The 12,500-nt window shown below is 38.6% G+C and overlaps 1 protein-coding gene across 1 annotated transcript in view; it reads left to right on the top strand.

Annotated features, from left to right (window-relative positions):
• The first annotated feature begins 2,139 nt into the window (after nucleotides 1-2,139).
• The window catches only part of LOC137995859 (derlin-1-like), a 12,699-nt gene continuing 2,338 nt past the window's right edge, over nucleotides 2,140-12,500 (top strand). Inside the window, exons 1-7 of the mRNA XM_068841346.1 lie at nucleotides 2,140-2,454; nucleotides 3,298-3,409; nucleotides 3,819-3,883; nucleotides 6,680-6,706; nucleotides 9,824-9,919; nucleotides 11,081-11,133; nucleotides 11,234-11,344. Coding sequence (XP_068697447.1) covers nucleotides 2,296-2,454; nucleotides 3,298-3,409; nucleotides 3,819-3,883; nucleotides 6,680-6,706; nucleotides 9,824-9,919; nucleotides 11,081-11,133; nucleotides 11,234-11,344 — 623 coding nt within the window. The 5' untranslated portion in view covers nucleotides 2,140-2,295. The remainder of the gene's footprint in view (nucleotides 2,455-3,297; nucleotides 3,410-3,818; nucleotides 3,884-6,679; nucleotides 6,707-9,823; nucleotides 9,920-11,080; nucleotides 11,134-11,233; nucleotides 11,345-12,500) is intronic.

Here is a 12,500-nt window from a genome sequence, read left to right as displayed (position 1 = left end):
CTTACTTGTCAGCTAAGTTTCGGCAGGAATGCGCTAACTGATTTTATCCGTACCACCGAGTTTACTGGTTTGAAAAGAGAATCCAGGGCCGCATTTTGTACAGCGGCTTTTGTTTTTAATTCATATATCTTTAAATATTTATGTGCTTTAGCTGTAAATGTAATGTCTCGAAGATATTACCTCTTGTGGTTATTCTGAAATTCGAGATGGAATAAAGTTTATGCATGCATGTATGTATGTTACCTTTAGCAGGGCGTGTGCGCACACTTTGTAATCTGCGACTTCATTGCTTACCACATGACAGATAAAATGAACTTAAGCGATCGAATTCTTACGCTAAATTGACAAGGACGGTCTGGATCTGTGAGTAAGGATGGCTTAGGGGCCGACATATCTCTCGCTCAATGCCGTACTGGGAGGCGAGGTCGGAGCAGAAAGCAGCGAAGGGCCAACTGCGTCCAAAAGCGATCGCACGGGCCGTAATCCCGGGATGACTCGTTTGGTGCGACGCTCCAGCGCCATGTCTGGAGGTACTGCGTTTTTCTCTCTTGTTTAAACATTCCGTCAGCGCATGCGTAAATACTTTGGCTCTCCGATACCTAGCCAACCAAAAAAAATAACATGCTGGTTTTTACTAGGAATTGACAATTCAGTTGATTGTACAGGCATACACGTAACGTAAGAACCGTGCGTGTCTGGTCTTCTGGAGACACAGATGAGAGATGGTTTCGTGCATACTTGGAAGCCTAAAATGCCCTGTTGTAAACATGGTGGTTCACGAGTGAAGTTGTCTCTCTGCCCTTTCTGTAAACGAATTGCAACACCTACCGATACAAATTAGGCGAGATTTGAGAGCTAAAAACTACCGATGATCGATGCTGTATTTTGCTGGTAGGACTGGATGGTCCGACACTTATAAAAAATCAATGAAATGAGATGTCATAGAATGGCAGAATTACCCAGAATCCATTTCGGGAATAAACGACGCAACCTGAGAAGCACGAGACTGGTTCACCACTGCATGCGCCATCCCTGCAGCTGAATAGCTGCTCGGAATGTCCCTTTATCTGTAAAGTAAGCCGACTAAGATTTTTTAATACCTTAAATGTTCTTACTCTTTCATTTTTCTTATTTTTGTGGCTGTTTTGCAACGAAGATGTCGCTATGCAATGGTCTCATCATCATCATCATCATCATCATCATCATCATCATCTTCTTCTTCTTCTTCTTCTTCTTCTTCATACTCCTGTTTTAAATTGCTTCCTGTTCATTCTTTTTTCCTTCTTTCTCTCCGATCCGAGTCTGGCTACTTAGCTGTCAGATCATAGTAGGGGTCGTCTCTGAGTGCTGTGTTCTTTCATATCCTCCTTTATACTACCAGACGTCCGTTAGCTTGCCAATTAGAGGAACTTTCATTTTAGGAAAGCACATTCAAGTTAACTCCACCACTCTGGTTCGGAACCAGGAAGTCCGCGAATCACGAACTTCCGTCTCGTCGTTGCAATCTCAGAAATTTGAAACAATAGGGACCTTCCCAACAGGACGGCTGGAAGACTCAGGACGGCAGAATGGCGAAAAAATGTCGCATAAGATTGGGAATGCACAGTCTCGCGCGACATTTTTCGTCATTCTGCCGTCCTGAGTCTTCCAGCCGTCCGTTTGCGTAAGCTCTCTAATTCTGTCAACCGTTACGAAAATAAACCCCCAAAGGGACTGCGCGTATTTCGGAACTGGCCAGAGATTCTTGGTACTGACCGAAAGAATCGCGGTCTCTTTAAGGCAGAGATTTTTAGATTTTACTCGTCATGTACAATCGAGATTAATCTCGTCCCCAGAGTCCGCTTTTCTTTTGGTCAGCACCAAGAACACGGACTCTGGCCACTTCCAAGGCAGGAAGTCCACAAATCACGGACTTTCGGATTTTCTACGCACGTTCAGAAATTTGAAGCAACAGTGGTTGTCAACGGTTACAAAAATGGACCTTCAATACGACTGCGCATAAATTGGAAGTGGCCAGAGTCCGTGTTCGTGGTGCTGACCAAAAGAAAAGCGGACTTCATGGTCAGGTGCAACTATGTTGGGGCGTCTGTGCACATTAAGGTTTCAGTGACAGCCTGGTAACGAAATTTCCCAGGAATCATTGCAGCACAGGCCGATAATTCTATCACTCGTTGCCACGTCTTTGTAACAACAGTAAAGTTCTGATTTTAGTTTTCAGGTGTTTTACACCAACTTTTGTCACTAAATTCTTCTGAAGTGAAAAAGAGATCATTGGGAAGTATTTTGATATAAGACATGGCGGAAAATGAATTGGGAACATGGTTTCGGAGTATACCTATTGTGACAAGATGGTGGTTTTCACTGTCAATTATTTTCCCCCTTCTTGGAAGATTAGGACTCATAAATGGAATGTACATGATACTGGATTTTCACAGCATCGTTAGTCGTTTCCAGGTGAGCGTTGCATTTTACGGAGTTGCGGAATGTACTGTTCCGATTTTGTAGAGATGTCAAGCTACCATAGTGCATGCGAGCATGCAAATGCAAAAGGCATGTCAAATACTACACCTGTAGTAGTGGCTTTTACTAAGTACAAACGTACAAACGAGGTAGGGAATATAATACGACATTTCCAGAGTTGTAGAGTCCTATAGGGAAGTTATCTCGTAATCTGTTTACAAACATAATCATTACTTTTGCTATTCAAATGTACCAACCACGTAGAAACAAAAGACCCTTAGGGTGCGTTCGATTGACCGTTTTCCGTAATAGGAATACATGGAATATAAGTTAGAAATCCTTCGTTTTTACGGCGATTCACATTAAAATTGTCAAATATCTACTAAAGTGCTATTTTATTCATATTTTTATCATCCTTCTTGCTTCGAAACGCGCCAAACATACCCTTTTAATCATCTCTCCACCTATTCTTATTCCGGAATAGGGTCAATCGAACGCGCCCTTTAATAGTTTCGACAGCCAGTGAGGCTCTGGCTGAAACATTAATGATAATAGGTGACGTCAATGATATCTTTGCTAGATTAACCCTAACCCTAACACAGAAATGGGTTTATCAACTGGATCAGTTCTTTATGCTATGCAATAGACTATTAACTTAATACACTATATTTTTTACCTTACATTACATTTGTGTGAATCAGTCATTGTGTCCTCGCTTGATTGGCTCGTTGGCAATGGATCTGTGCTCTCTGAATCTCATCATATTATGTACTATTTTATCTACTTAAATTTTCCAACGGATTACAGAATAAACGTTTTTTGAAACATTGTTTTCAGATTTGGAGATTATTGACAGCATTTGTGTACTACCCAGTTGTACCCCAGACTGGGTTCCATTATCTCATCAACTTGTATTTCTTATATTCATACTCAACAAGACTGGAAACAGGTAAAAATTAGTGGTGGTAAAATTATAATTGTAGGAAACAATACAATATTTTTATCGTAAGGAGACAATACCCTTATACAGTTTTCTAACTTGTAGTTCAGCCCTAGTAAGGCAATCATATTTATGACTAGCTGTCCTATAAGGTAGTAACTGTTGTATTCTGTTGTACTTACATTTGTACAAAAAAAAATTAGTTGACTGGGACTTTCTTGGAAGTTGTGTTGAACAATTCAAGGCATACATTTATATTTTGCAACCATGCGGGAAATTTCAAAGTATGTCAAGTGCACATGAAAATTACTCGACTGATCATTTTCATCCACTCAGTCCTGCAACCATTCCTATTTTGCTTGGGTCTAAATTGTTATTAACAAGCCTTTTGTCTTAATGACTTTTCAAACTTTAACAGGTCTTTTTGATGGCAGATCAGCGGACTTTTTGTTTATGATACTCTTCAATGGATTAATATTAATTGTATCCTTTTGTGATTTCATGATTTATTTTAGTATTATTAGCTCTGTAGTATTGTATGATTTTGTTCTGCGTGTTCAAATGTCTAATTTGGAATTGAAAATTGGTCTAGTTGAAAATCTCTAAGGAAGTGCTTGAAATAAGCGGTGATCAGGTGTTATGAGATGACCAGAAAGTTCAGTTTTTGTTAAAATTAAAGGGTGGTTTCCCCAGGAAAAACCTCTTGACAACCTAGAGGGTTTTGAATAAGAGCCGGCTTCTGGCAAAATTTGCCGGCTATTGCACGTGAACTTGCCGGCTACTTTGCCTTAAATTTTACGAATAACACAAGAAACATTCACACAGAACATGAAGCTTGGATTGGCAAAGTTTTGATCATGAAAAACAAAAGAGATGTCTGAATTCTGAGTAATTTCGGCAGCTATTTCTGATTCCCTGTCCTTGTCAACGGCAGTGATCAAATATGCAGCACGCACATTTTGGAGGCAGCAGTCCAGTAATCCAGTACGTGGTGTAAGCTGCCTGATTTGCTAACAAGACCACTTTTTCAGTCATGACAGGTGAAATACATTTCACGCAGCTGTATAGAATGCAAAGGAGCCTTAAGGGGGCTATGTAATGCAATTTTAGCATCGTTTCCAAACCCAGAATATGTCTTGCTATCAACTGAATATCCAAAAAAAGTTAGAATTTATTTACTCTCTCTCTCTCCCAATTTAAGAAGCCAAAATTTAATGATACTAGTGTTCTGTTCAAATTCCCTAATTCGTGCTGCAGAATGCAGGAAATGCATTCTAAGAGGCCCAATTATAAAATTTTCCCAGGGGAGGATGCCCCAGACCCCCCTAAAATCTTGTGCTTTCAGCCCTCAAAAAGCTGAAAACCCTGAACCTAGCCAAAAGGAGAAAATTAATTAATCACAAGCAGCATCTGACTTTCTTGTCTGTTTTCTATTGTCAATGTCTGATGGTAGTGTAAAGTTAATATTAATTAATTTGAGCGTTAGTCCCCGTTCCTCGTGTTTTGAGCATATGTAGCTTTTACAAAACATTGTCAGATGGGAAAATGCAAGAGACAATATCACGCATGTGTAGGCGATTGAGATCGAAGGCGCTATTTTGAAAATGCCAAAACCACAGGTGAACACTAAAATCTATGGAATATTCAAACTCGATTGGTGCCATGTGATTGCATTAAATTTTCAACGTGGTTTGCATTTAATTGTTGGGGATATCCTAAATGGCAAGCAAGGATTTATCAGGGCAACCAAATTCATGGGTTTGATTGTCAGGCGTTTGATTGTTTGACCACCAGGTTAATTAAAATTTGCATTTAACATTTTGTCAGTGTGAGTCTCTTTAAGAAAACACAAACCAAGGATTATTGTTATCTTGAAATGTTTAAATAATATGAAAACTTGCTTCCTTACAAAAGTGCTTATGATTCACGGTTTGTCGATTGGCGTACAACGCTTTGTAAACAATGTAATGTATTCGATAGAAATCTTCGTGTTTACGGGGATCGCCACATTCAATAACAATGTTTTAATGTGTGAAGGTATTGCAATTTATTACAGGCGTGTTTTCTTCCATAATTGGCCTTTGACAAACACCTTCAACAGTTAAAATTTTAAACAAAAGGGCAACTAAAATCGTGTGCGAGCGCCGAGCCACTGCACTTACAGATTTTTTACCATCGTGGGTGACATGATTCCTGTAGCACACGATGCGATTCGCGTATTGCATGACGTCATTCCTGTAGCCCGCGATGTGATTCGCGTCTCCCACAAGGGTGGTAACTTACTTTTGAGTGATACTGTACTTTCAAACACTGGTAAAGGTGGTGACATTCAAATTTTATAACAGCTATGTTGTCAAAAAAATTAATTATTGAACATGTAGTCTGGTCTTGCTTCAAGCATTTAATTCATTGGGTAACAGGAAAGGTCAAGTTTGTTGGCATGCCTTCCAACCTTCCCTGCATCATTCTTCTTAGCACTGACATGGTTTTCGTGAAGATTAAAGCCAGTGAAATAAAGTAATGTACCATTGTACTGGTCCCTAGTTTTATTTACTGACTAGCAAATACCAGAAAATTAATTTCTATGCCGAGGAAAGAGGGAAACTGAAGTTTTGCACTATCATCAATACGAGAGATTAAATTAATTTTTGTATTGTCTGTGGCGTGGTACATGTAAATGGTTACTGTAGCTACACTGTAGCAATATCCATGCCATGTAAATGGAGTCACTTTGTATTTTATTTATTTTGTGCGTGTGTTGTGCATCTACTGTGATGTAAGTTAGACTGTGTAGTGAAGTTGGTGGAAATATTAGAAAATTAAAAGGAGAAAAATGGCTTTGTGTTCCTACTGATGCAGGGAGAGAGAATGGATGAGGGCGAAAAAAACATAGGGGGAGTGTGAAAATTTGGTTTTATCAGATGGAGTTCATAAAGGTCAAATTGCTGCCACGATAAATAGCTGATGTTTGGAGTGTTAGTCCTTCATCAGAGCAATTTGATTAATAGATAAAATGAAATTGCTCTGGCTAAGGGCTTATACTCAAAGTGCCGGCTATTTTTATCCTTTCACTGTGGCAATTTGATGTTTTCAACTTGTGGGGTAAAACCCACATCTCCTCTCCACAGTTTCCTTAGAAACAAATATTCATTTAAAGTAGGTGAGTTTGAAACAGCCTAAAGTCAGCACAATCCCCAACCTCCAGCCTGTAGCTCTTGACAGCCCCTGACTTAGTGCATCATGTTTGGCAAATGCTTGTTCCTTGACTATGTGACACAGATCATAGGATTCCTTATTTCTTTGAGAGTAAGTTGAATATTCTTTTTGAAGATTATGTAGCCAACAGCTATCTAAACTGTCAACATTAAGTTTTGGCAATGTGTTAGGAACTAACCTGCGATCAGGTGTATTTTTCTTTAGAAAGGGCGCAAAAAGGTACACCTGATACAATTTCACATCGAGTCGTCTGCCACCCACCTGTCAAGAGTGATGTTATCTTGTGTCATGCGTTAAATAGGAGCCAACCGGGAGGAAGTGCAGCCCAGTGGGTAGGGCGCTTGCCTTGAGATCTGGACATCCTGGGTTCATGACATGTTCTGACCACTCATTTAATTTGTTCCAGGTAGTCCCTGGTTCAATTTCCTGGCTGCACTTGTACTGGTTTGCCTCCGGCCAGTTGGGATTCTTAAAGTTGTACTGTTCAGTGCTCGGAGATATTAGCTTCTAGCTACTCTCAAAATCCGAGGGTAAATAGTGATACTTGAATCAGATTTTTCACCGGAAATGATATGCCCGTGGTGATGCAAGGGAAGACGACAAAAACAAAATAGAAATCTTGCTGGAATGTCTACGAAGTCAGACTATCCATACAATCAAAGCTACTAGTATTTCTGCAAATTCCGCTTGACATTGGTGCGGTTTTTCTGTTTTAACCATCAAGGAACAAAGAGTTTAGAGATAAAATTGCAGGAAAAGCTGAATGCTTCTTGTTATCAGGTGCAATCAACAGTACAATAAACTTTATTTAAACTTGAATATTTAAGTCAAGATGCCAATAAAAGATGCTAATATCTCCGAGGAAAATGGACCTTGAGAAATTCTAGTTTTCCAGCAGCAACTACGTGGCTATTATTTTGTATGTGTCACTAAACCATTGTTCAGCACTTCTGTAAACAAAGTTGAATTTGTCTGTCAAGCTTGGCTAATTCCCCGATTGTGGCAGCACTAAGTTCTATCCCCGGGGGGGGGGGGGGGGGGACTCCCATATGGAACAGACGGGGCTGCTCGTCGGAAATTTTGAATTTAACCCCTAAAGGAGACCATCTGGGCGTGGCTCAAGTTTTTTGTGACCCCTAAAGGAGACCAATGTGGGCGTGGCTTAAGAAAATTTTGTCTCCTAAAAACAACTTAAAAAGAAAATTTGACTTCTGTTTCTCTTCGCGTAATTCTGTGTCTCTTCGTGGAACCCTAAACGAGACCTTGGCGCCTTAAAATATTGGCGCTTTGCCCGGAACACCCTAAGCGAGACCAAAATCCAAAATTTACACCCCTAAGCGAGACGATGAGCATCCCCGTCTGTTTCATACCCCCCCCCCCCCCCCCTTACTTGTTGGCAACTTGTTGCCTCCAAATATATCCCAAAGGACTTACCACAGCTACAAACATTTTCGAGTCAATGAAAGTGGAACAATGCCTTTTTTTCTAGGTTGTTAAGGACTGTTAATAACACTATTACCAAATCCCATACGAAGGACTACAATAATGTCTTCTTTCAGACAAACCATTCTTTGCATGCATTCTCTGTGCTCTTCCTTTAAAGTGCTACTGTGACGAAATTTGAATCTTCCCTATCGAAGCCATTTTGGCATATAAACACGTAGTCTGTACGAGAAGAAGAATGCTGTTTACCATTTTCAAATATCTCTTTTTGTTCTGGAGATATTCAAGTTTTTTTAATATGCAAATTAGCCAAGTGATGACGTCATAAACCCTACCAAATTTTGATCAAGTATGATAGAGAAAGATATCTCAGCCAATTTGTATTAGAAATACTTGGTTCTTTGCACTAAGATTCTAGTAGATGTGTTCCACAATATGAGCATACCATTTTTGTTACCATGGCAACATACTGGGTTCCAGACCTCCCTGATATTAAAAGCTTTGCAGACCACCTTAGGCGTTCTGTTTTGATATTTGCAAATGGTGCCTCATCTGCATGATCCTGTCAGCATATAAAGATGTTAGGTCGAGTTTGTGGCCTTGGTAAATGTATTTCTAGCCTGAGATCACCAAAATATTGAAATCAGGTTGGAGGGGACTGGAAAAGAGTGAGTTGCCATGGGAACCAATTTCTTTACAGTCGTAGGTGTGTTGCCTTCAGAACTATCAGCTCACCAAATTTCAATGGTCTCTGTTGCAAATTGACCGAGATAGCTCTATTTATATTCTTGATGTTCTACTGGGTTGGGTGAATGACGTCATCAGCCTTCTCATTTGCATATTTAACACATTTTTCAAACTTAAATATCTCTGGAACCAATGCAGATATTTCCAAACGGTAAACAGCGTTTTTAATGTTTCATGGTACTCTATGTGATAAACCAAAAAACTCAAGGGATAAAAATTTGATCACAGTAGCACTTTAAAGAGTTTTGAAAAAAAATCTGAAGTCAAAGCAACACCAGCTGTAAACAGAGGCTAAACATCATTCCTGTTCAAGCCATGATATGATTAGATGTTAACCAACAAATATTTTACTAAAGTATGATTTGCATTTCTGCGACTAATCAGAGCGAGGCTCCAAGACTCTATTGTTTTTCGGCCAATCAGAGTAAAGTCCAGATTCTGGACTATGGGCAGATGGCTTGTTAAGGAATTGTATCAAGCGTACATTTTCGCGCCCTCTCTAAGTACGCCTGATCGCAGGTTGGTTATGAACCCATTCATCAATTCTTGATTCCTCTAGAGTGATGAATTTCTTCAACAACACGTTTTTATAACCATAGATAAGCAAAGTGTCATCATCCCACGAGAGTGAGTTTTGGTCACTTGGTTTTATTTATTTTTTGATATGTACAGCTGTATGCAGCCAAAGTCCAGATGCATGGCACAATGAAATGACCATTGCCTAAGCAAAACTGGAGAAAAATTGAAAGAAGGCCTTAAAATTCCTTTAGCCACTACTTCTAATTATAGTATTAAATTCTGATAATAAAATTGCTGTAGACTGCTCGCAGTCCCTTCTGAGTTTGTCAAACCACCGGCTTTGGTCACACAAGCAAGGGAAGAATGGTGATTTACCAAAGTGGGCGGTTCGACTAACTCAGAAAGGACTGGAGCAGTCTAAAATTGCTGATAATGCTACAATGTTATTTATTCCGGTGTTACTAAAGAAGGAAAATTGTTTTAACTGTTCTGTTTCAGCTTCTTATGGATCCTCTTGTTTTAAGTGTTCTCTATATATGGTGTCAAGTCAATAAAGACGTGATTGTACAGTTCTGGTTTGGAATGCAATTTAAGGTAAAATGTTTAATGTCTAAAGCCTCTAAAGAACTGGGAATTGATGCCCTGTAATAAAAATGTGTACTGGAAAGATATTGTGCATCTACATGTAATGGAAAGTGTAATCTATTAATTGACCACTCTGCTCAGGGGCCTTTCCTGGCCAGGGAAGTGCTGTTGAAATAAACAGAACAGATTGTGTAAGAATATTTAGAATTTAAGAATATTTGACTTGTGGCTGCAGCATTAAATGTGGACCACCCAGAGCAACTTCACTGGTGAAAGCTTGACTTGAACTCCAAATTGCATGTCCCAAGGCTAACTACTTGGCCATGCTGCCTTCCTTTGCGAGTGACATTTTCAGTATTGTTGTGATTGCACACTGTTCTCAGATTTCATTGACTGAGTAAATAAATTCAGAATAATTCCCTTTGTTTAGAGATTCTTTTCCAGATACATGTAGGCCCTAAACATAAAAATGTACATTTCAGAGGTCAAAGAAACATGTTCAAGTTAAGTTATTCCTTGTCCTTCCTTTTCTAAGCTACTGTACAAACAGACTACAGTTTGATTAAAGAACTAAATAAAATTAAAATAAAAGAATTAATTTTGAAGATTTCCATGTCATGGCATGGTCCGTTACCCTTACCCTTACCCTAAATGCATTTCTTATTCTCAAATGCAAGTTGAATGCCAGGGAAAATCAATTAAAAAGAAGAGTGACCACGTTTGGATGAATTCAGGAATTCTAGTAGTCTGAATAGACTGATGATGGATGCTCAATGTCATGATCCCTCATCATTTATTTCTCATAATTGTTTTTCTTTCTTTCACTTCATTGACCGAATGCAAAAAATGGCTGCCAACAAATTTTTATTTTGTCCTTTTGTTAATTAGCTTAACTTGCCTCGTTAACACATAAAACTGAATGAATTTGGGCGGTAAAAGGAGGTTAGTGAGGCTAATTAACACAAAGACAAAAGAATGATTATCTGTTGGTGGCCATTTTTGCATTCGATCAATTGGCATTAATATACCAGTGAGTAATAATTATTGCAACTGACAATGGGTAAATTTAATTATCATTGTGCCAAAGACTAAGTTCGATAGCTCAGAGGAATATTGATCTTCCTTTGTTCCCATGTTGGTTCTATTTATTGTTTGTCCACTTTCTTCTAGGCAATGTACCTGCCGTGGGTGTTGGCAGTTTTTAACATGGTCATCCAAGGAGGGTATGTTTTACTTTTGTTGGAATGTCATTGCTCCTTAATGTTTCAATAATCTCTACCGTTTTTCACTTCCTTAAATTGTCTTCATTTTCTTAATTTGTAGTGGTCTTATGGAGCTTGTTGGGATTTTTGTTGGGCATCTCTACTTTTTCCTAATGTTTAAGTATCCACAAGACTTTGGTGGAAGGCGTTTCCTCACTACACCATCTTTTCTGTAAGTTAAAATGATTGTTTTTCTATTGATTATATATTGAATACTGTAACCAACCTTTTAATGGTCCTTTCCTTATCCTAAATGCATTTCTTTTTCTCAAATGCAAATCAGCTGTCACAGAAAATCAGTTAAGAAGAAGAGAAACAATATTGGATGAATTCGGGACTTCTATTGCACTGAATTTCAGTCTCCATCTCTGCTTGCTTTGTCATTTGGGGAAAGAGACTTTTTGAGTTTTTTTTATACTACCGGCAATATGCAAACCCCTTTCATTATTATTCCAAGAAAGAATGCTCAGATAAGGTTTACAAAATCAATTGCTGATGCCAGAGGCTTATATGGCAAAGGTCATACAGGAGATCAGGTGAACTATCAGATGGAAAAAAAAAAAAAGACTGTACAAATAAATATACAATTTAGGATACATAATTAACCTAAAGCTAACTATTATATCTTGTGAGAAAGCTTTTAAAGAGAGAGAGATTTAAATGGTTAAACGAAAAGTTGTAGGATAGTTTACAACGACTGGAAGTAATCTCGGAGTTTGCTTTTATAGTTTGAAAGATTGAGAAAATGGCGTAATGGGAGAGGAATATCATTCCAAATTTAGGTACCCTGTACCCATAAAGAGAAAGAGTATTTATGAGCATGGAGATGTAAGTTATCTTTCTGCCTTGTAAAATATTGATGACAATCAGAATTAAGTTTGAAGAGAGACAAGAGAGGACTGGGCAAGAGCTTTTGTGTATGAAGTCAAACGAAACAAGAGACGTGGTGCTTTTGAATGTTGAATATACATATAGAATGTTAATGTGCGAAATAGAGGGTAGTGGTGTGCCTGTGGGGGAGAATGCGTAGTGACTCTTAGGGCTTTCTTTTGGAGACGAAAGATTGGTTGTAGATGAGAGAGATATGTAGTGTCCCAAATGATAGAACAATTATTGTAGGTTGGGGTGTACACTGTATAGAGAATTATAATTATAATGTGCACAGAGTATTTGTAAGAAAAAACTGATGAGATTTGGTAATGATTCCGATGGATTTAGCAACTTTGGAAGAAATTGCTTTGATATATGGTTGCCATGACAGGTTTTGATGGAAAATGACACCAAAAAGTCCTGTGTTTTCTACTCTTTTTAGTATATTGTTATCAATG

The sequence above is a fragment of the Montipora foliosa genome, chromosome 1 (genome assembly GCF_036669935.1).
Source record: "Montipora foliosa isolate CH-2021 chromosome 1, ASM3666993v2, whole genome shotgun sequence".
Taxonomy (NCBI): domain Eukaryota; kingdom Metazoa; phylum Cnidaria; class Anthozoa; order Scleractinia; family Acroporidae; genus Montipora; species Montipora foliosa.
This window is presented reverse-complemented; position numbering and strand designations above follow the sequence as displayed.